General features: G+C 48.8%; 1 protein-coding gene across 2 annotated transcripts in view; it reads right to left on the bottom strand.

The window, feature by feature from the left end:
- Ubash3a (ubiquitin associated and SH3 domain containing A) overlaps positions 1 to 23,550 on the bottom strand; it is a 33,154-nt gene extending 9,604 nt beyond the window's left edge. For both annotated transcript variants that reach the window (XM_059243937.1, XM_059243939.1), the window contains exons 1-7: positions 23,438 to 23,550; positions 21,083 to 21,136; positions 16,639 to 16,825; positions 15,227 to 15,425; positions 12,311 to 12,480; positions 10,771 to 10,979; positions 2,299 to 2,425 (exon numbers count right to left, since the gene is read on the bottom strand). In XM_059243937.1, coding sequence (XP_059099920.1) covers positions 2,299 to 2,425; positions 10,771 to 10,979; positions 12,311 to 12,480; positions 15,227 to 15,425; positions 16,639 to 16,825; positions 21,083 to 21,136; positions 23,438 to 23,550 — 1,059 coding nt within the window. The remainder of the gene's footprint in view (positions 1 to 2,298; positions 2,426 to 10,770; positions 10,980 to 12,310; positions 12,481 to 15,226; positions 15,426 to 16,638; positions 16,826 to 21,082; positions 21,137 to 23,437) is intronic.
- Positions 23,551 to 23,857: the final 307 nt, after the last annotated feature.

The raw sequence follows: 23,857 nt of genomic DNA, 5'->3' as shown, positions 1-23,857 counted from the left end.
GTTGGAGGAAGTACATCATTGGACTTAGACGAAAGCATGGCTCTACTTTCAGTTTGCGCTCCATGTTTCGTCCTTACATTTGAAGATGTGAACTGTCGGCTTCCTGTTCTTGCCTGCTGCTGTGCCTTCCCACCACGATGGACTGAAGACCAGCAACACTCTAGGAATCCTCTGGGACTCCAGCACTAAACGGAGACTGCTGGAATCCAGCCTCCTGGACTGAACACCTACTGGATTCTTGGCCTTTCCACTGGGAGACAGCCACTGTTGGACTAGCAGGACCACAGTCTGTGAACCACTCTAGTAACTGCTTTTAATACATATGTATTCTATCAGTTCTGTTGCTCTAGAGAAATCAGACTAATATAAACTGTAAGCCAAATAAACTTTCTCTTATAAGTTGCCTTGGTTGTAGTGTTTTATCACAGCAAAAGAAAAATACATAGTCATTATCTATCAATGTACTATCCACCATCTTATCTATTCATCTATCACCTTCCAATAATCTACCTACCTACTATCTATCTATCTATCTATCTATCTATCTATCTATCTATCTATCTATCTATCTATCTATCTATCATCTATCTATCTATCAATCATCTATCTATCTGTCTGTCTGTCTATCTGTCTGTCTATCTATCATCTTTCTTCCTCTCTACCTCCCTCATTCCCTCCTCCCTTCCTTTCGTCTCTTTCTTGCTATTTCCTCTCCTTTCTCTATCACATGTCAAGCTATTTATAGTTTCCTCATTTACTGCTGCTCCTCCTTTCCTGAGAAGCCCTCCAGGACTACCCATGTTTGAACCCACCCCAAGGTAGCTTTCTTGCTGCACCCAGGTATGTGTTTTTCCTCTGAGCACCCAGGTAAGAAGTCTTGCTCCTCTTCTTCATTGTCTTCCTCTAGTTGGACAACCTCTGCTTGCCCAAGTGCTCTTAGTGAGCAGGACAGCATCCCTCAGTGCACCTGAGGTAGGCTGAGAACTCCTGCAGGTACCAAAATTCACAGATGCTCAAGTCTCTTGTATACAATGACATGATATTTGCATTGATCGTAGACACATCCCCTGTGTATTCTAACTCATCTCAGGCAACTTAAACACCTAATGTCGTTTAATGTCATGCGAACAATAGCTGTGTTGTATTGTTTAGAGAACAGTGGCAGGGAAAGTCTGTATGTGTTCAGTACTGGTGAAACTACTGTCTCCCTTCCTTCCTTCCTTCCTTCCTTCCTTCCTTCCTTCCTTCCTTCCTTCCTTCCTTCCCTCCCTCCCTCCCTCCCTCCCTCCCTCCCTTCCTTCTTTTCTTCTTTTCTTTTGAGACATGGTCTGACACTGTAGCCCAGGCTGCCCTGGAACTTCCTATGTACCCCAGGTTGGTCTCAGGCTCACAGCAATCCCCCTGCCTCTACCTCCCAAGTGCTGGGGTTACAGACATGTGTCACCACAGCCAGTTTGGATCTTGAATGTCATTCAAAGACTTGCATGTGGAAGGCTTGGTTGTCAGCCTATGAAACTGCTGAGACAGGGACCTTTAGGAGGCAGGGCCTGGTGGGAAGGAGTTAGGTCACTGGATTGTGACTTTGAAGAGTTATTGGGACCCAGCTCCTTCCTCTCTTTGTTTTCTGGCTTCTGTCAGGTAACCAAGTCTCCTCTGCCATCTGCCTTCATCACGGTAAGTTGCACCACCAGAGGCCCAAAGCAACAGGACCCAATGATGAAGGACGGAAGACACTAAGACCATAACAAACCAAAACAAATATTCGATTTTTTTTGAAGCTGGTCATTTTAGGTATTTTGATGCACTACTGGGGAGCTGATTAAGACAAGATGTAGTCTTCTATAATGATTTCCACCCCCAGTTGGTTGAGTCGGTGGATAAAAGAAACCTGTGATGTAGGGATCCAGAGGCCATATTTTATTTTGTTTTAATTGTTTGCCTGACAGTGTCCAGCAGCCTCAGGTCACAGGAGGCAACAGCTCTCTGGAACATTCCTTCCTTTTCAGGCTGTCCTTTGTACTTCCCAGTCACAAGGTACCTGCCCATTATGCTCTTGGGAAGGCATTGCTGAGGGTCCTTAGCAGTGATGCATCATTCTTCAGGAGGGGCTCCTATGTGTGTGGGGGTCCATTCTCACTTGGGAGAAAGGCCAAATCTAGCAGCTAATGTCTACCAAGGTGTTGAACCAGCAAGCATGGCTTACTAGCAAACACAAAACAAAACAAAAAACAAACCAAAACAAGAAAACCAACCAACCAACCAACCAACCAACCAACCAACCAACCAGGGTCCTGTTACCTGCAAAGCCTGTATGCTGCTAATGCTCCTTGACATTGACGGGGTGTGGAATTCTCCATTTCTCCTGCTGCTGGCTTCACCATCCTTCCTAGAGTTCAGGTCCATGGCTAGACTAAATGTATATGTCCTGTGGGGGAAGAGGAGAGGCAGTGAATAGACGCAGAAGATCTTGTTACCGTGGTATCTGATTATGGATGTTCCTGGGAAATCTGTCTCAACCTCTACAGTAAGAATCAAGACCACAAAATAAGACGGATGTGCAGAGTGCTTTGGACAGGACTCGTGAAGCCTGTGGTTAGCTCATCACCCTAGCACCACCATGATGCCAGACCTGCCTCAACACCGTACCCAGGTGTTGTTCAAATGCTATGTTATTTTAGAGACGGCAGCTTCTCCATGTTGCCCAGGCTGGCCATGAACTCCTGGCTCAAGACAGCCTCCCACCTCAACCTTCCAAGTAGCTGGGACTGCAGATGTGCGTTACTGTGCCAAGCTCTGTTTTTAATGTCACTAAGAAGGTAAGGACAGTAGTGGTGAGGCCAGCAGACCTTGAATAAAATAGACCCCATGTGTGTAGGGTAGGTGAGACTCTTAGGACAGGATAGAGGGAGGTCTCCACGGAAGGGCAGATTCTGTCTCCAGGCCACCTTCAGACACAAGCTGTAGCTTCAGATCTTTCCTGGGCCCTGCCTACCAGGCCACCCTGCAGATTTCGGATCTGCCAATCAAAACTTCTGTGTCTCACCCCCATCTCTACAACCTACTGGTTCTGTGCCTTTGGTGAATATCAAATCTGTTTTTCTCACACACCATCCTCTGATTTACCATTTGTTCAGGTGGAAGTAGGTGGGATACTGGAATAGTGGCCAGACACCCTCAAGAGCTGTGGGAGCACGGGAATGTGCTCTGCGGGAGCACGAGGGTGTGTTCTGCGGGAGCACGGGGGGTGTGCTCTGCGGGAGCGTGGGGGTGTGCTCTGCGGGAGCGTGGGGGTGTGCTCTGTGGGAGCACGGGGGTGTGCTCTGTGGGTGCACGGGGATGTGCTCTGTGGGAACATGGGGGTGTGCTCTGTGGGAACATGGGGATATGCTCTGCGGGAGCATGGGGATGTGCTCTGTGGGTGCTGGGTGCTGAGGCACCTGAGGACTTGCCAGGTAACCAGGAAACTGTGAATTACTTAAAGTGCCGTGAGGTGGACAGGTGTTCAGGAACTCAGGTAGGGGAGAGTCAAAGCAAATTGGAGTGAGAACCCCAAGATATGAAACAGCAAGGGGCGTTATACTCACAGGGTTCCTTCCTGTCTGGAAGGAACAGGTAGGTGGCCAGAGAGAGGGGGAATGAGCAACACAGAGCAATGGTCCTGTGGCTCTTCCCTGGAGCAGAAAAGAAGTGATTTCCCCAGGGTAGAAGCCATACAAGGAAAAGTTTCTATAAGCGATTTAAAAATAATTCCCAGCCCCAGTGACAGCAAATTGCTTATGTGATTCTTGGACAGACATTCTGGGCTCTTCTGGGTTGCATCTGTGAGAAGTCCTGCCTATCACCACCCTTTGTGTCTGAGAACCTTTGCTCTCACTTCCTGTTGACCCAGCAGGGTTACTCTCCAATTCTTTTAGGTACAAGGAACATTTTGATTCTAGTCATTATTGGAAACATGGGAAACGGTTGCAACACACTGAAAAAGAAAAGGTCCCCATGATTCGTCAGCCACCGAATTCAACCACTTAATCTTCTCCGCATCCACCCATATTTAGACTCTAACCCAGTTTTTCGGGAAAAGCAGATTGCAAAGTTGAGTTTCAGAAGGTGGAGTATTATGGGCTGCAATAAGGCAGGAGTGGTCTTGCTGAGTAGGCTCCTGGTTATCTGGGGGGTGGGAACAACAACCCTAAGCCCCTCAGGGTTGTGGGTGATGTACCAGGTGGGTGGATGGGGATGGAGGGGCAGGCTGAGGAGGCAGTCGTGAGGGGACTCAACTCTGTTGAGGGTTTGAGGGGCAGCAGAGGTCAGTGTGTCTGGAGCAGAAGGAGCCAAGGGAGGAGAGGCATGCAACAGAGGAGCTTTTGTGGGTGCAGAAGCCAGATGCTATAGGTTCACCTGAGGTTTGTGCCTGGAGTATGAGGAGCAGTTAGATTTGGTGACTATGTGAACAGCAGCTCTTGATAAACTAGATACAGAGCCTGGGCAATGGGTGATGGGGAGGATTCCACACCAGGCTTCTCTCTCTTCCCCTCCCCCATCCTCCTCTCGCTCACATCCTCTCTCTGCAGTGTTAGGGATCATACCTGGGCCTCCCACATTAGACAAGTGCTTTACCACTGACACGTATCCAAGCTCGACTCTGGGCTTTCTAGCTGAGTGATAGGAAAGAGTGAATTGCTCTTACACGAGATGAGGAGTTTGGGAAGGGCTGACGTGGCCTGCTTTAAGTCTGGATCTCCTCTAGTGAGATGCAGCTGCACGTGGCACCACTGAGCCGGCGTTGGGTGAGAGAATATGGCTCAGGACCAGCTGGGGCCAGAGTCAAAGGAGAGGTTCAGGCAGGAACCTGCTCAGACAGACGCCTTTCACAGGAGTGTGGAGTCCACAGCGTCTTGTTCTGTCCTGTGATGCCCCTTGTCATTCTGAACGTAAAGAGGGCATGAATGTCAAGCAGTGACTGGTCACCATCAAAGACAGGCCTACTAAGCTTTCTGAGATACCCGGCTGCTTCTGCACCATCCAAGTTCTCCCAGCCCAGAAGCCAGAGACACGCTTTCTATTTATTTCTTATCTCTGCCAGGCTTTGACTTTGGTGAACTATGTGGATGGGGTATAAATACCATTGATGTCTTTCACTCTTCCCCACCAGCTTCTGTGGGGCTCCCAGACATGGATTCCCAGGATGCCAAGTAAGCCTCTCTGTCACCCAATACCTGGTCTGCTCCACTCAGCTGTCGCCTTTCCTTCGAGCTAAAACCCTGTTTTGATTTTTTAATGTATTACACCATGAATGTCTTCTTTAAAATAATATATTTTTGAGACAGGGTCTCACAACATATGCCAGGTTGGCCTTAGACTAACTATGTAGCCAAGGATAACTTTGAACTCCTGATCCTCCAGCCAAGTGCTGGGACTACAGGTGTGCACCGCCACATCTAGGTTTAGGGGTTGCTGCGGATCAAACCCAGGCTGGGCAAGGACTCGACGAGCTGAGCCGCAGGCTGACCCCCCCTCATCACTTTGCTCCCAGAATCTTCTCAGCTCTTCTCTCCTGCTGTTTCTTCCAGATAAAAATGCTTCATTCTTTCTGTGACATTCAAACAAACGATCGCACCAGGACTTTGTCCTAAATGTCATCAAACCCGGAAGTAACTCTGAAGTTGACAGGTCCTTGTGATTCACTCTCCTTAACCACCCATAAGGTAGGTTTTTATTTACTCAGCCCTTTTCTTATAACAGATTATCATATGGCAGTCAACAGCTCCCTGTGATTCCAGCCTGAGACCTGTCTAGAGCAATATGGTATCATTCACCCTGCATCTTGGCTACAGCTGTCTGCCTGACCCCTGTGACCTTTGTGGCATTTTTGTAGGTTGGAACCTCCAGCTTGTCCTTCCATGACCAGGAAAGCCCCATTCCTGTCTGTCTCTGTCTCCAAACCCCACCATCGCAGAGAATCTCCAACAAAGAAAAGGCGCCCAAAAGCCCAGTTCTGCATTCCTAGTGACGAGATTGTAACTTCCTCCCCTGCTGCCGCCAGCAGCCCGAGTCCCTGCCTAAGCATTCCAGCTTTTGACCTTACTTGGGCACAAACCCAGCTTGTGGCGGATGCGTCATCACCCCTCGCCTACAGGCTATATAATCTCCTCGCTTTAGTTCAGGCGTGTGGCTTCTCTGGCCTCCATCCCTGGGACGGGAGAACCCACCTGGGAATTGCTTTGCTCAAATAAACCTGTTATTATAATTTTTCAATTTGGCTTAATCTGGTTTGCTGCGTTGGCAGAGAAACCTGTTATCCAGGTATAGAAAAACCTATTGATTTTGACATAGTTCATGCATTTAAATGTTTCATTTTATTTTATGTATTCTGAAGTTTTGCCTGTGTGTATGTCTGTCCATCATGCATATGCCTGATATCCATGGAGGCTGGAGGAGGGCCTCAGATCCCCTGGGACTGGAGTTACAGATAGTTGTGAGCTACGAAGTTGGTGCTGGGAATTGAACCTGGGTCCTCTGAGAGCACTCAGCTCTTAACTGCTGAGCCATTTATTTAGTCTTACCATGTATTTTTTGGTTACCTGTAAGTTATGGTCCTCTGTCCCTGTCATTGTGTCCTGTCCTGTCTTGATTTGTAACCTTTTATGGGCTCTTCCAGATGGACTTGGGCTGGAGCGAGGGCTCAGCCGTTAGAGGCTAGGCACACAACCAAAGGGGCATGGACTTTCCTCATGCATTCTCACACTGCAGACGCCAGTGGGTTGAAATGCCGGCGTCTGTGGCTCCCGTAGCTGAAGAGTGACACACACCGGAGCCGCTCACAGTCCCTCTTCAACGAGCCTGTCACACAGGGCAGGTACAGCTGAAACATCCTGACTCAGGAAGTACTGGTTGCTTTCTTCTTCCTGAGGGCAAGGCGAGGACACCTGTGTAACCCGGGGCTCGTGATCAGACAGTAAAACCATTGTTATCTCTGAGGGACATCTGTGAACTTTACAGTCAGAGAGGAAGTCAAGTTTGTCCACTAGTCTTTCAATTAAAAATGCAAGCGAGAGGGTGGTGGGCGTGTTGGTGGTAGAGGGAGAGAAGGGAGCGTGTGACATTTTTGTTTTTCTCTTGGACTTAAGGGAGTCAGTTAGTGGTTAACTTGTGCCATAGAAATAGATGTTTCCATTCTCCTTTGTTCTTAGAAGGGGGTCACCCCAGTGTGTGGCATTTCAAAGGCCAAGTCACCGTGTTAGTATCCTCGGGTTACTGTCACACAGACTGGGGCTTCTGTGACAGAACAGGTTTCATTTTCTCACTGCCCTGGAGAGTGGGAGGTCCAAGATCAAGGGGCTTGTGATTCATCTTGAGGATTCTGTCCTGGGCTTGAAGATAAGATGGCATCTTCCCCCTGGGTCCTCAATGATCCTCCCTCTGAACAAAGTAAGACTGGATAAGGGATCTTGTTTTACCTTAATTTAAAGGTCTTTTTCTTAAAAACAAAAAAACAAAACACCCACCCGGGCTTCAATATAGGAGTTTTGGGAGGGAGACATCTCATCCTACAACAGTACCCTTGCTATGTCGGCATCTCCTGCCACCAGCTTTGTGGGATTCGACGTCTTCTGTGATGGAATCGCCCTCACGTGGTTGGAAGATGGCTTCAGCTTCTCCTGGGCTCTAACTTCCAGCCGTTGCCTCTCTGAGCTACAGCCAGGCTGTATACATGCACCCTGTGAAGATGTCTGAAACAGGTAGCTCAGGCGTGTGCCCTCCCCCGCAGCAGCCACCTTCCGGTAACCCGTGATTTCAAAATAACAGGCTTGTGCCGGATCAGGCCTACTGGTCCTCAGAATCCTGGAGCCACCAGCTTAAAGGCTGAAGAGGTTACACTGCTGGTAGTGGGTTGTAGGTAAATCACAATGTGTTTACACGGCAGCCACCTCCAGGGCTGGGGAGGTGTTCTCTGAGCAGGAAGGGGCCTCTTCCCACGTGGTTTGCACATCTTCCCCTGGGCCGTGGCGTACCAGTGATTCTTCCCTGTGTGAGTCCTGTGGCCTTGAGAGATAGATATCAAATGTCTAGACAGCAAGCTGTCTGCCCACTGGCCAACTATCTGTGCACACAGCTGTCCGATTACCCCCCCCCCCTTAACTCTTTCATGACACATTCAGATATGCTGGGGCCTCTCTTGAGACAGGATCTCACTGTGTAGCCCTGGCCACCTTGGAACTCACAGAGGTCTGCCTGCCTCTGCTTCCTAAATCCAGGGATTAAAGCTGAGCATCACCATGTTTAAAGCTGAGCATCATCATGCCCCGATTTTAAACCTCTTTAAACATTTGAAAGGATGTTTAGCACCGTGAGAGGCCATAGCCAACCTACTGCCACCTCCCAGCCTACAGTCCTCCCTCAGTCAGCTGGGGGGGGGGGCTTGCTGCTATCCTGTGAGGAAGGGGTGATTCTGATACGGGGGGTCCCCATCAGGTACGCCACAGCATTCAGCCAGAACTTGTTTTTCTTGCAATTTTTGTGACTATACACTGGTTCCTATCCGAAAGCAGTCTCTCAGGAAGGTCAGGTCACAAGGTGGGACACTTAGGCAGGTGACACATTGACAGGGAAGTGGAATGTTGCTAGCCACAGCTCGCTGCAGAGGCTCTGCTGTAGCTGCAGAATCCAGGCTTGTCCCTTGCCTGGTGGCTCCTCTGCCAGAGTGAGGTTTTCTGCCCCGGCTGTGGTGAGGAGGACGGGGGGCTACAGGCCACCCAAGCCCCAGCCTCCTGGACTCTGATGCCAACATCTCCTGTCTTAAGTTCTGCCAACTGTTTCTAAAGCTGCTGACTGATCACGTGGGGTCTGCAGGAAACCAAAGATTCCTTGATTTTGTGATATTGTTCATCCCGTCACCACCCAAGCTGGGAACTCAGCGTTCACAGGAGGGTGTCTTCCGCTCTCTCTACAGGCCCTTGTGACTCAGTGGATCATGAGCCGACAGTTGATATAAAGACCTTGGAATCGTGGCTGAATTTGCTCTTCTGAGTTTGTAGATATGCTCCTCAGCTCTAATTATCTTAGCATATGAGGCTAAGATGACATGGAATGACCCACTGCAGAACTAGCTGAATCCGTGCATTTTAAAAGCTATTTTATATCAGTGTATATGACAGATTCCTAACTGCATGTAAGAATCCATGGTTGGCTCAGTTGCCTAGCATACATGAAACCCCTGTGATTGCTCATGCCTGTAATACCAGTACTCTGGAGCTGGAGGCAGGAGGATCAGAAGTTCAAGGTAATCCTTGGCTATATAGTGAGCAACATAGTAAGTCCCCGGCAGCCTGGGTTACATGAGATCCTGCCTGGGTAGGGGTGGCGAGGGACCTACTCTGGTAACTGCATTTGGTGGGGGAAGGGGGAAGGGCACAAATGCTGTCCCTGGCCTGTCATACAAACTCAAATGTAAGCTTAATTAATGGGAAGAAACAGTAGCATAGGGCTCTTCGGATCTCACTTAATATTTTCTGGAAAAATCTCCATTTTAAAAAAAATAATAGTTTCTTGCTAAGTCTAGTTATTTTTCCCATGGCTACACTTTTAGAAAAAGGTTTTGTAAAAATGACCAAAATCAATCATTTGCTTTAAATATTCAAAATACGCTGCTTCTTAATTTATTCTAAACAGAAGTTTTAGCTACCAGAACTTTCACCTCACTCTTTAGCTTCCAATAGGCACATAAATGAAACGGTACGGTTTCCACAGCTTTGCAAGCTGCGGGCCAGCTTTGATAAGAAGAGATACAGGAAAAAGCTTCCTGGATATAGGGAGGCTAAAAAATCTGTCCACAGATAATGTCCAGCAAGCATGCATAACACACACGCACAACATGCTTGTGTGCACATAAACACACACACACACACACACACACACACGCACGCACGCACGCACGCATGCACGCACGCACAGTGAAAAAGCAAATAAGAAGCCATGGTTATTACTAGCAGAGTGCATATGGAGTGTGAGGTGACAGCCACAGGTTTGAGACACAGACATAGGAAGCTGGGGCAAGGTTCCAGCCAAACGCTTAGCAACATTGTTCATGGGGAACAGACCTGGTAAAGAATGAAGTTGGCTAAGTAGCTCAGGCTGTCTCTAAGCACAGTGTCAAAGCTGTCACCATGCTTCTCCTTTTTGCTCATAGTAAAATGGGAGAGGAGACAGATATGTTGAGGGAGGAACCAATAAATTCAAAAAGCAACACCACCCTAGTTCTGATCATTCTGAAAATCCTTAGCCTTGACAGATGGTGCTAAATGCTAAAATAAAGAGATTGGCCAACTGTGCTGGAAGAAACGAACCATCAGGACCATGCCAGCTTCCAGGAAGTACATTTCACCAACAGCCACATGAGCTTAGGGAAGGATCACAGCCTTGTAGGACCCCAAGCAGACGACCCAGTTAAATTTGTGTCCTTTGGTTCTAGAACACTAGAAAATTGCTAACCCTCCTTAGAATGCTACGAGGCCCAGCTCTGACCTCTGTGTGCACTGTGTGATGTCCATAAAAAGGAAGTATTTCACAGTACTATCTCAGAAGAGCAAGTGAAGCCATCTGATTTCCAGAGGGTTATCAGCAGAACCATAAATAGATCACATGTCTACTGTGTGGGCAGAGGAACAATGTGGCCAGCATGGGGACTGTTTTTCTAAGGACAGAACCATCTAGAAGCCCATCACCACCATGCCCACTGTTTCAGGTGGTAACAGGCACAGAGAGGGCAGTTCTCACCTGTGCTTAACCCAGGTGTCAGCCTCATTGGCTCGCTCTGTGTAGTTCTCTGGCAAGAAGCCTCGGCAGCCAGTCCGATGTGAGATCCCGAGGGCCCAGCCCTCACTGGCTTCCTCCTGCTGAGTGGGATCCACGAAGATGTAGTCACCAGGCCTGAGCATCAGCTCGTCTTCGTTCTGGGGTTTGTACTGGAACAGCGCCTTCAGGGTCTAGAAAGGAGGTGGTAGACCCATGTCTTAGTGAGGGTTTGGCTAGGAAACAATTTCAGCAGGAAGCCAGATACCTCCTGTCTAGCCTTCTGGCTCCTCTGAGGTGTCTTATGCCTACAAGCCCCCATCATGCCTTTGCCTAATGATATACAGTGTGGAGCCAGTGAGGAACAGTGTGAAACAGTACCAAATACCAATAAGTTTAATGTCTATCTCCCTTTCTTCTACCCGTCCTTTTGGGTACCCATCCACCAACCCACTTGTCCATTCATTTATCTGCCCACCAACATGTTTGTTCATCCTTTTGTTTACCTACCACCCATCCACCCATCCATTCATCTGTCCATCCACTCACACACCCATTTTCCCACCTATTCATCCATCATCTATCCCTCCATCTACTTTTTCATTCATCTGTCTGTCCATTCATCTACACACTCATTTTCCCATTCATCCATCTGTCATCTGTCTAGTCAGCCATCTGTCCATTTATCTACTCGTCCATCCACCTGCCTACCCACCTCTCAACCCACCTATTCATTCATTCATTCATTCATTCATTCATTCATTCATCTGTCCATCCACTCATCTACCCATTCCTCCCCTCATCCATCCATCTACCCATCCATTCAGACATCTGTCTATCCAACCGTGCATTATTCCACCCATTTATCCATCTATCCACTTATGCATCCACCCACCCATCCATTCATCTGTCATCCACTCACCTACCCATTTTATCATCCATCCATCCATCCATCCATCTATCCATCTGCTTATTCACCTACCTACCCACTCACCTACCCATTTATCCATTCATCCATCATTTATCCATGTATCTGTTTCTTTTATAGGAAAGACCTTACAGTGTGACCAAATGTGTATATCCACCTTCCTTGGTGTGAAGCTATTCACAACTTCTCTTATGACAGGGAATTTGGTGACTCCTTCACACTTATTCCCTGTGTAACATACTTTCTTCCTCAACTAATCAGCTCTTAGGAAAGAAACCTTGGAATGAAGCCCACCAAAATCATTACACAGGGTGAATTAATAAGCAAACCACATATTAACACATCTTGACAATGGGCTTTTCTAATACCACAGGAGAGCTTTCATGGTCTTTTGAAATGATTGTGCATGGCCAACTCAGCTATAAAGGAATGCTACTTTATAAACTGCACATGAGGAGAGGGATCTAGCAGAGGGGAGGCCGGTCTTCTCTTCAGGGAGGGTTGTAGAAGTGAGTGCTGACAGAGGAGCATTTATTTATTCACCTCCTACTGCAACCAAGGCTGGGCTAGCCCACCAGGCGGTCCGGGTCCTCTCACCTGGTAGTGCACAAAACGCATGTCTCGGGAGTACAGGGCAGCTGTCCACTGGCAGGTGTGGCTGGGCTGGATGGCTCTGGCCAGCTGCTCCAGGGTCCTTTGGTGGTGAGGGTAGAACTTATGGGCCAAGGTCAGGTGCAGCTGCTTGGTGCAGGGCTTGACGGTGCAGTCTGTGGAGTCAAGGAAACGTAGGATGCTGAGTATCTCACCCTGAATGTCGAGGGGACATAGGCTGCTAGGTACCCGTTCTGAATGTCAGGTGAGAAGAGGCATGCTGAAAGGTGTCCCTGAATGTCAGTCCTGCCTGCCTGGCACAGACAGAAACCCTATCTGGTCATGCCTGGGTTCTACCATGCCTGCTCCTCAGTGTTGGCTTTTTCTCGACAAGGCAAGGACTGGGCTCTCCCTGTTAGGAAGGATGTGGTTGGACGCTTGCAGAGTTTTTGAAGAAAAACAAAAGGCAGGCACAGGGATATGGCTCAGGTCTTCAGAGCTCTTAGTCTGCATGCTAGCTTAAAGGACAGAAATGTAGTGAACGGCTCCTTCATCCTCTGGTGCACACACGACAGGGCCTAGACTCCAGGACTAGGTTTTTGTTTCGGTTTTAGTTAGAGACAGCATCTCGCGTGTTCTAGACTGCGTTGAACTTGTTATGTAGCTGAGGATGACCTTGAACTTCTGATCCTCCCGCCTCTACCTCCTGAGTGCCAGGATCGTAAGTGTACACTCCCGTACATGGTTTGTGTGTTGCCAGGGATTGAACCTAGGGCCTCACTGTGGCTAGGCAAACACTCTGAGCTACATCCTCACCCCAGACCAACGCCTTTTGCTTGAAGCAGAGTCTCAGGAAGACAATTCCTTGAGCACTGGCCTGTAAAACCCGCAGCATGTCTAACGTTCATTTGCCTTTCCTCACTGGCTGCCCTGGGCGTGCCGAGGCCCAGTCTTCCGGATGGCCTCTAACCTTGAGAACCCCTTGGCTCCTGGTTGGCCTGTGAGTCTTTCAGGTTGATAAAGAACAGAGAGTGGCATCCCCGGGGACAGCCAGGTCTGGGGTCAGCTGGATCACAAAGCATTTCAGACTCTGAGGAGGCAGTCCGGTGTCTTCACAGGAATGGCACAGACTTGGCTGTGGAGAGACCTGTCCTCACCTTTGTCCTCATCGCCACAGGGGCCTTGGCTGACAGTCACGCTCTGACTTGGTTTGCTTTTTGATGGCCAGGACTTGAGGACAAAGATAGCTGGTTCCAGACTCTGGAGTCCACGGAGGACTTTCAATGCCCTAAAGCTGCTTGTCACCTCTCCGTGCAGGCCATGAAGCAAACAGGACTTGTCATCCCCCTTATGAAAGTTCTGGAAGGTACAGGCACCATGACGCTAGGTTCACCACAGCGTTCTCCACCCAGGGGACTTTAGCACCAGCTAGACCCTGGCTAGGTCCCTGAACCCCAAGCTTCTGGGAAAGCAGCCTGCAAAGGTGGCATGAAGGTGTGGGTAGGTGATGGGAAATTCCTTTTGTGACCCTTTTCAGCAGTTGGGCAGAGTGGGTTCCCCTTGTGAGTCAGCACAGCCTGGAAAAGATCTGGTCTGGCTTCCCCGGAGACCCAGGGGTGAGTCATGCTGACTTCTTAATAGGCTTTTGTTTTTCCTCTGTTGCCCCGTGTCCCTGGGTTCAGTTTCACCAAGAGGGCTGGTATGAGCAGGAAGGGACTCAGGACACATCTGAGCTGTCATCCCAGGAGAGTCTCCTAGCCTCTCTCGGGTCAGACTAAGGCATACATAACCTAGGAAGGCAGGAAGAGCCTGTTCGGGGTCAGGAGATAGATAGAGCTCAGGGCCAGCTCTCCCAGGAAGTGAGGCTTATTATCAACACAGAGCCCTGGTCATGTTCAATGAGGCAAATGCTCAGTTCCAGGCCACCAGGATGGGGGAGCATGGCACTCACTTCCTGCTGCAACAGGGTATCAAAACTGGGTGGCATAAACAACAGTTTATTGTCTTAGAAATCTGGAGGCCGGAAGTTCAAAATCCAGGTGAGGACAGAGCTACATTCCTTCCGAAGGCTCTGGGAGTGGGTCCTTTGGTGTCACCCAGCTCCTAGTGGCCCCAGGCATCCCTTGGCTATGGCTCTATCCCACCCATCTCTGCCTCTGTGTTCAAGTGGCCTCCTTGTCATTGCCATGTGTCCTTTTCGGGACACCAGGTATTGATTTAGGGTCACTTTACCCCAGTGTGACCTCATTTTAACTAATTGCATCTTTAAAGAGCCCGCTGTTAAATAAGGTCCCATTCTGGGGTTCCTGGTGGGAGGGGACCTTGTATAAACTAGTACAGAGATGCTAGATAGGGATTCCTGCTGGGCAGTGTAGTTTCCTCATCATTCTTCCCTCCCTTCCCTTTCTTCCTTCCTTCTTTCCTTCTTTCGTTCCTCTCTCTCTCTCTCTCTCTCTCTCTCTCTCTCTCTCTCTCTCTCTCTCTCTCTTTCTGAGACAGGGTCTCATGTAATAAAGGTGTGACTCACACTTGCTATGTAGTGAAGGATGTCCTTGAACTTCTGATCCTCTTTGCCTCCCCTTTCCAGATTACAGGTATGTGGACCTTATGCCTGGGATACATAGCACTGAGGATTGAACCTCATGTCCTAGCCAGCACTCTTCCCAACTGATATATACCCCTGGAACTTCCTTCCTCCTTTAAAGGTGAGGCCTATAAGACCCATCGAGGGGCATGGAGATGGGTGTCTGTCTGAGGACGGTGGCTGGTGTGCTGTTTCTGGACAAGAACCAAACTAGCCTCTGGAGGTTGGACATTAATGAGCCATCACCACAGACAGGAGATAGTCTACCAAAACCTTAGGTATGGCTCTCCTGGGACCCAAAGGGTATGGTGTGTCTGCCCACAGCTGGGGTGCCCTACCTGCCAAGACTGATGCCTCCGTGGCAAACGCCATGGCGAATTCTCTGATGACATCAGCAGGGCTGTCGTTGATGAAGAAGCCGAGGTAGCTGATAGAAGAATGGAGAACAAGAGGAACCAGGGTAGGAAAGGAGCTCAGGATCCTGTCCCCTGCACGCCTCAGAGCCTCATACAAACACTCCACCTTATGGTCTTCACACTAAGAGAAGAGAAGCAGAGAACGTGTATCCTCAGTGTTTGCTGAATTAATTCACCTGTTGAGAATCAAGGCTTAATCACTATGGCCAGTTCTCCATCCAAGGCACTGGGATACTCCTATGCAGCCCCTGCAGTTATGGAGTAAAGGGTCACCACCCCCATATTTTCTGATCGGTTATTTGAGGCATCTTGGGTAAGAGTCTCTCTGGAATATAATCTCCTTTACGTGCCTAGGTTGGAACTCCCCTGTCACTGTTCCCTGTTACCTCCCTGGTCACTCCTCTTTCCTTCTGTGCTCCTTGCTTGTCTCAGTGTTTGTGTGTTAGCTTCTGGAAGTCTCCAATCAACTCGGAGAAAGCTCATGGTACCCCATGGGCTCCCAGCTCAGACCCCCAGAAAGCAACGGTTTAGTTCTGTCCCCAGAGATCTCTCAGTCTCAGGCACACAGAGGTGCTTTGTGGATGCTTGGGAGGTGTTGTTTTCTAGGAGACAGCTTCTGGAAGCTTCCTTCTTGCACATTATGCCTTACGTTCCTCTAGCACCGTGGAGTGGCAGGAGAAGGCTCTGCCCGGCTGTCCCAAGATCAGGCGGGCCCTTCTCTAGCTCATCAGACAGAGATATAGAGGAAATGGCTTTGGGTCTTCTTCCTTGTACTCAGACCTTCTCTTTGTCAGCAAGTGTGCATCCTCTTGTCTTGGCAATGGTACCTGGTACCTGGGGAGGCTGCTGACTTGACCTTTTTTTTTTTTTTTCTTCCTCAGAGGGCCAGGCCCTGACATAGGGAAGACCCTGGTTATGTCCAACCTAAATCAGTACTCTTCAATACTTCAATATTGTCATCACACAGGGGGCTCTTGCTTTGTTCAGGACTTCACTAATCTCTGGGTAGCTAAGGACCAGGGCAGCATCTGCCTTCCTAGGGGCATATCACCCTCATAGCACCCGAATGCACCCCTAGAGATACTGACAGAAAGACACAGAGAGCCTGAGGTTGTACCTCCTTCTGCCTGGGGGAGCTGAAGACTAAAATGAATTGGGTCCTGAAGGATGAATTGAAGTTGGCCAGAGGAAGGAAAAGATTCCCACCAAGGAGCCAGCTCATGCTAGTGTCTTGATTAAAATAAATCAGTTGTGTTCTATTGCTGCCTAGTTACTAGAGACAATTGGCATCAGCTGCAATTGGTGAGCGCTGAAGGCCTCTGGGGTGGACTCACCGTGAAAAAGTCACAGAGTGTCACGTGAGGGAAGACCTCATGAGCTCTGTTCTTCGCACACTGGCGCTTGCTCTCCCTCCAGAACTCTTGGAGTTTTTCCAGCAAGGGCCCCGTGGGGCAGAGGAAGAGGGCGTACTCCTGGGGGATGGGGTCATCCAGAGAAGGGTCACTGCAGTGGCCATGCAGCCTGCAACAGAAAACACCCTCATATCAACTGGAGCTGTCCCCATCGAGGACATGCGACAGCAGGGACGCCGGCTCAAAGATAGGGGCATGCTGCTCTCACACAAACACATTGGTGCTGTGGCCATCCCTTAAAGATGGTGTCCAGTGGTGGAGCTGTGTGGCTCCAGGCTAGACCAATGCATACCTGTTCTCAGTCCCATTTATAGTCTGCCAACGCAACCAAAGACAGAGGGGGCTCAGACCCCAGTCTTCAGGAGAATCCTGGTCTAGGTACCTTTGTGGTATAGAAACACGGAAAATTTTTCACATTTTAACTTCACCACAGACTTCAAATTAAATGGAAAAATTGAAACCACAGAAGACTGGACAAAATTTAGATGAATACTGCTCTTTTTTTTTTTTTTGACTCAAGAAATATTTATTTAATTATTTATATTAAAAAAGCGTTTGTTTATTTATTTATTTATTGAGGCAGATCTGTCCACACACCAGGTGGGTCTAGTGGTGAGTCAGTCTGCTCCTCTGGGCCTCCTCACTGCTGGGCTTACAGGTGTGAGCCACCACACCTGGCTAAGAAAATCACTCTAAAGACAGGAAAACTGGATGCACAGCACCAAATAGAAGTTCATCACAAAACAGGTAAAAAAACGGAAAAGACACAATTTCCCTTTATTGGTCGAGTTAACATAGGCGTCTATTTCAAAGGTTCAAGGCTATTTTCCACATGTCTGAAGTGCAGCAAGACCACAGGCTACAGCTCTGCAGCCCTTACTTAGCCGGCATGTGCAGAGGAAAACACTCAGTGTCTTCATAATCCTGCCCTAAGACATTTATTTGTCCCCTGGGGAAGGAGCAAGAAGCACAGGCCAAAATTCACATGGGAAAATCCCTGTAAGGCAATAGCTGGGCAGTAGTTAGCTTGCTTAGCACCCACACATTGCAATCACAGCTTTGGAGAATTCCCTGTGATGGACACTTGCCTGTGATGTCACGTTAGGACTAGGAAGTGTGGTGCTGTCACTGGGCCGACACCTTGTGTGTAAACCCATTCCCTTGATGGGGATGTTGAAAGGGGAGGGGCCTGCACACCTCTTGGCTCCCTTGGTGCCTCTTTCCTGAGTTCACCCTAATGGTGTATTTGCAGCAGGTCCATCAAACACGTGTGTGTTTGTATCGATCATGAGCTCTTTCGTGTGGAGAATAGACATCTAGGTACAGTGTGAGGCTTTCCAAGGCTGCCTCACGACCATCTTACACGGACGGAACATCGCTTCCAGCTATTTCCAAATCAAGGGACGTTTTAACTGCTATCCCTTTTCCAAAGCTTCTAGCATGGTGATCAGGGGCTCCGTGTGTATCTGATCCTTTAAGATCTCTGCACAGAGGTGGAACTGTGTGGAGCTAGGTGGTCAAGTTCCCACGTTCCCAGTGCTGAGGGACACTGCACACTGCCTCCCACAGACATGAGCGGCTCCCACCTCCTCCCCCTCCCAACAGCATCAAAGGTACTTTTTGATTTAATGGTGTAATCTGTGCTTCCCTAGTTCCTGTAGGATGTCAGGACTACTCTCAGATAAGTGCAGGGGACCTGGCTTCATTCCTCTTCCTGGGTGAATCTCATTGGCTAGGCTGTTTCTGGCAGGCGACATCCAGGCCCCTCCCAGTATTGAGCTTGGCTTATAGTGTATAGTTTGAATCTGGAGGCTGGGACTCTGGGCATTCCCCACATCTTGTAGAGACCCTGCTTGTCCACCCTCAGTCTGCAGTCGGACTGCCAGGACTCTGGGCATTCCCCTCTCCAGTGGAGGCCCTGAATGTGTGCCCTCTGCTTACACGCCCTCTGCCTGCACACCCTCTGCTTGTGCACACTTGGCCTGTGGTCTTATAGGAAGAGGTTCTCCTAGAACACAGAACCCCAAGATCCATTCACAGGCTTCTACCCAGTGCTGGAAGAATGTTTCTTTTGTTTTGGTAAGGCTGGGAATGGAGCCTGGGACGGTAAATATTGGTTGTTCATTTGCTTGACTCTAGAATCAATCCTAAAGACAAAGTGCCGGGCTCATCCATGAGGGAACTTCTAGGCTGGGTCCACTGAGGAAGGAAGACTCAACCTGAATGAGTGGCACCATCCCATGGACAGGGGTATGGGGCTGAGTAAAATGGAGAGAGTGAGCTGAGCACCAGCGGTGTGTGTGTGTGTGTGTGTGTGTGGTACCTGAGTGTGCTTCATGCATTCATTGCTCTCAGATTTCTCACTGTGAATACGAAGAGACCAGCTGCCTCACACTCCCGCTGCGTGGCTTTCCCGCCATGACGGAGTGCACACCCAAACACTCCCAGATAAGCCTTTCTTCTCTAAGTTGCTCTTGTCAGGCATTTGATCTCAGCAACAGGAAAGGAAACTAACGCAGAACCCAGGTTCCCGTGCACACTGGCTCGCTCGCTCGCTCGCTTGCTTGCTTGGCAGGCCCTCAGCGCGGAGCCACAACCAAGCCCAGGATCTGCTTTTTGCTGTTTGGTTTTCACTGTGGCTGCTTCAGAAGAGAGCAGGAGGGACTTCCCAGCGGGGTGGAAGGATGGCGTCAAGTTACACCAAGGCTGGGGAGGAGCTCCTAAGAATAAGAATCCCCACCCCTCAAAGGCAGGAGGCTGAGGTGATGGGCAGGTGGCTGAAGTGGGAGTTAAGGAGGGGTCATCCTTCCCTAACCCCCTTCCAGGTGTATCCCAAGATACCATGGGGATTCATGACTGTCTTTAAATTCTCCCATTTGCAGTGGCCTGAGAGCGTGGTGAATTTTTTTTTTTTTTTTTTTTTTTTTGAGACAGGGTTTCTCTGTGTAGTTTTGGTGCCTGTCCTGGATTTTGCTCTGTAGCTCTATAGACCAGGCTGGCCTCAAACTTAAACTCACAGAGATCCACCTTACTCTACCTCCCGAGTGCTGGGATTAAAGGTGTGCACCGCAGCCGCTGCCACCACCTGGCTAGTGAATTTTTTTTTTTAATTTTTTTTTTTGTTTTTCGAGACAGGGTTTCTCTGTGTAGCTTTGCGCCTCTCCTGGAACTCACTTTGTAGCCCAGGCTGGCCTCGAACTCACAGAGATCCACCTGGCTCTGCCTCCCGAGTGCTGGGATTAAAGGCGTGCGCCACCACTGCCTGGCGAATTTTTTTAAATTTATTTTTAATTACACTCATGATACTCATTAATTACACTCATGATATTAATTACATTTGTGGTATTCATTGATTACATTCAAAGTATTCAGTCAATAATTATATTTGTGATATTCATTAATTACATTAATTGTATTGATTTATTACATTCGTGATATTGTGTCCTGATACTACTGTCCATTTGTGGGGTTTTTCCATCACACAAAAAAGAGATTCTATACTTAGGAAATCATTATTCTATATTCCTTTCTTCCCTGTCTTGAGATAACATCTAATCTTTTTGTCTCTATGAATTTGTATATTCTATATATTTCATGTATACACAAGTCTATAGTATTTGTCCTTTTTTAAATGTAAAAGCATTTTATGTACAACTACAGGAGAAATAATACTCAGATAGCCTGAACATAAAAACAGGTTATAATTTAAAAGTCCAAGGTTATTTTAAATAGTAAAATATTTTCTCTGTAGAAAATAGTATAAATGATAACATTTTCCAATAAGCCCCTTTAAGCCAAATGATAGCTGAATTATACATATAAATACTGATTAGATTCTGGGATACAGAAGAGACCTATCTCCATCTGTTCGGAGAGCTGTGTTTTACTTAGGTTGTGTAAGTGAGATTCCTATTCATCTTCCCCTCCACTGTTTGATTTACCGCAGACATTTTTCTATAGGCTAATCCATAATCTAAAAAGATTTTAGCCTCCCCTCCTGAAAGTACGCCGGCTGGTGAATTTTATATCAACAAAAATGACACCTTCCTACTTATTTAACATATATCATAAACAAAAAAACTTTTTTTGAGTCAAATTTGGATCATGCTTATGCACTAGGGGTGGAACCCAGCATGCTGGGCAGGATCCGTCTGGAGCCCTAAATCTGGCTTTTAAGTTAGAAAATCTCTCAATGTCTCAAGGAGAGTAATATTACTTCCCTGGGCTCAGAGGGGGCTTGGGTGGGAATGGGTGTCATTTTGCTACACTTCATAGACAACCCCCACCCCCGAGGGCCCACCCAGGGAACAGTCTGAGCGGCAGTCCCCCAACTCCCCTGCAGGCCTGCAGCTCCCATCCCACTCACCAGTCTGTAGCCTCCTCCGCTGTTTTCCTCCCTGTGGCTGCGAGCGCTTTGAGCCTGCGGATCGTGAACACAGGATGGTCAAAGCCCAGTTGTGTTTTTCCTTTGGAAGGGGTGAGTTCTAATAGTCAAGTGGCTGCTCACCCATGCTGTGTCCTATCAGGGCCATGCCAAGATCTCCACCCCCCCCTCCCCCCCATAGCTGAGGATCGAACCCAGAGCCTTGAGCTTGCTAGGCAAGTGCTCTACCACTGAGCTAAGTCCCCAACTCCGATCTCCATCTTTCACACAATGATTCATGTCCCAACTCGTCCCCCCACCCCCCACCCCCTTCCCATGGTTTGACCTCTTCTTCCTGGGCCCTGGAGTCCTAGAACTCAAGACCTCTGTCCTCTCTGCTTTCTCTCTGCACCCTGCTACCCTGCAGCAAAGCCCAACCCTACCTACCTGTGGCTGCTAAAGTCAGCTGGGGCAGGCTGTACTCCTGGCTCTCATGTGCTTCCCTGACACATGCAGCCCCACCCCAGTTGCCCAGCAGGAAGCATCCCTTACCCAACCACTGGGCAGACTGGTCCACATCCCTCTCCTGTGTCCCCCACTCTCAAATGCTCATTGGGGCTTTCCTTGGGGCTCCATGTGTCTTATTTATTCTGGGACCTGGGATGTAGATGTGTTGACTTGAGTTTGCCTGAGGTAGGCTAAACAGAGCAGAGTGGCCCACAGACCCAGCAGTCATTGGCTGATACCGCAGTCCCCATTGGAACCCAACGTGGTGCTACCCAGCACTACAGCTATTTGTGTGAAGAGCAGTGGGGATGTAGCCACCCGGAGAGGCCATGCCAGAGAGGCCATGCCATGAGCCCTACTCCGAGCCCCGCCTAAGTAAGAGCTTGAAGACAAGCAGGTGTTTATTGTTTGAGCTAGCAGGGATTTTGAAGGCGAGCCCACCACACAGCTTGAGCAGCAAAACAGTGGCTCTGGGAGGCATTGGGAGCTGGCTCCTGTGCTAGGCTTGCCACAGGCTATTCTTTAGGCTGTTGCTGTTTTTTTTTTTAAACTTTATTTTATTTTAACTCTTTTGGGGGCCTCCCCGATACCCAGTTCCCAAATAAATCACACATGGAGGCTTATTATTACTTATAAATGTCCAGCCTTAGCTTGGCTTGTTTCTTGCCAGCTTTCCTTAAATTATCCTGTCTACCTTCTACCTCTGGACTTTTCCTGTTCTCTTTTTCTGTATATCTTTCTTTCTTACTCCATTACTGGTTGGGTAGCTGGCGCCTGATGATCTTCCTCCTTCTCTGGATACTTCTTTTTCCTCCCAGATTTCTTCTTCTATTTTTCCTCTCTGCATGCCAGCCCCACCTATTTCTCTCCCCTGCTTCACCATTGGCTTTATCAGGTGTTTTAGACAGGCACAGTAACAGAGCTTCACAGAGTTAAACAAATGCAACATAAACGAAAGTAACACACCTTAAGATACTATTCCCCAACATTAGGCCTTGGTATCCTCATCTGCAGCGGGATGGTGAACATGTGACTGATGGTTTCCTGATGGACTGGGTTCTGTTCCCCATTTGGTGACAACAAAGCCCTCCTGATATTAGGAGAAGGGACTAGCTTCAATACTGTGTCCTCTACAGTGGCCAGGGTCTTTTTATCTCATTGAAGGTTGCGTTTGGCTCACTCCCTGAGCCCTGGGCTCCCAGAAGCACATTTAGTTGTGTCTCCCTAGGAATAAGGACTACAGCTAAGAAGCAGGTTTGCAATAGATGATGTGACCATGGTCAGCAGTATCTCTGCCCTCTCTGTGCGTGGGGACTTGGACAAGCCAGGTGGTGCCGAGTCTGGCCATCTCTGGAACTTCTCACCAATTCTCTTTTGTTACCGGACATTCCAGATATTTTCCCCTAGAGACAAATGGTTTTCCCTGGGCTGCTTAGAAACTCGAATGGTAGTTCTATCAGGGGGTCCTAGCCACAGAAGCTCATATCAGAGTCAGAGACCTTGAACCTCACCTTTGGAGTCACTGATCTGCAGGGGAGTTATATCTGCCCTCACTCTCCCCCAAACTCCACAAGTGGGCAGCCGGAGACCCACATGGCTTCCACTGTGCACATGTTTTAGGAGCTCTATCAGTCAGGGGGAAGAGCTGATCTTTCAAGGGTCAAGACCATCCCATGTATAAACAGGAGAAAGGGGCCCTCTTTTGAGACACCATCTCTCACTGTAAGGTGACCACTTTACCAGGAAGTCAGCAACATCTGCTTATCAAGTGGCATGGCAGGTGGTGCAGGGGAGGGGTCTACCCGGGCAGGGAAGCCAGGCTGTAGGGCCTTGGCAGCTGCAAGTACTCACGCGGTATGTGTGGGGAAGCCCATGGCTAGGAGGGGGTCCAGGAGCGAGGAGGTGTTACGGCCCTTGAGCTTGTTGGAGACCTTGGCGTAGAGCTGTGTCTCCCCAGCAGCCATGTCTTCCTGCTTACTGGGCAAGAGGCGCCTGCTCACTGCAAGGACCAGATAAAGTGAGAGCGGCAGCGAAGGAGGCAGGCGGAGGCTGTGAAGAAAAACCTCAAGGCTTGTTTGATCTTCCTGACACAAGCGAATATCCTGTTTGCACAATGATTGGGCTTGAATTCTCCTGGTGGGTCCACAGCAGCGTCTTCCAAACCCAGCTGCTTCCACAGCGGGGTCTGCCCTCAAGTTCATCACTGGGATCTGCTGTGTACCTGGGAAGTGTTTGGGAGGAGGGATATCTGAGAAGGTGGAGGAAGCAGAA

Source organism: Peromyscus eremicus, chromosome 16_21 (assembly GCF_949786415.1).
Source record: "Peromyscus eremicus chromosome 16_21, PerEre_H2_v1, whole genome shotgun sequence".
Lineage (NCBI taxonomy): Eukaryota > Metazoa > Chordata > Mammalia > Rodentia > Cricetidae > Peromyscus > Peromyscus eremicus.
Note: the sequence above shows the minus strand (reverse complement) of the source record. Positions and strands in the feature narration are given on the sequence as shown.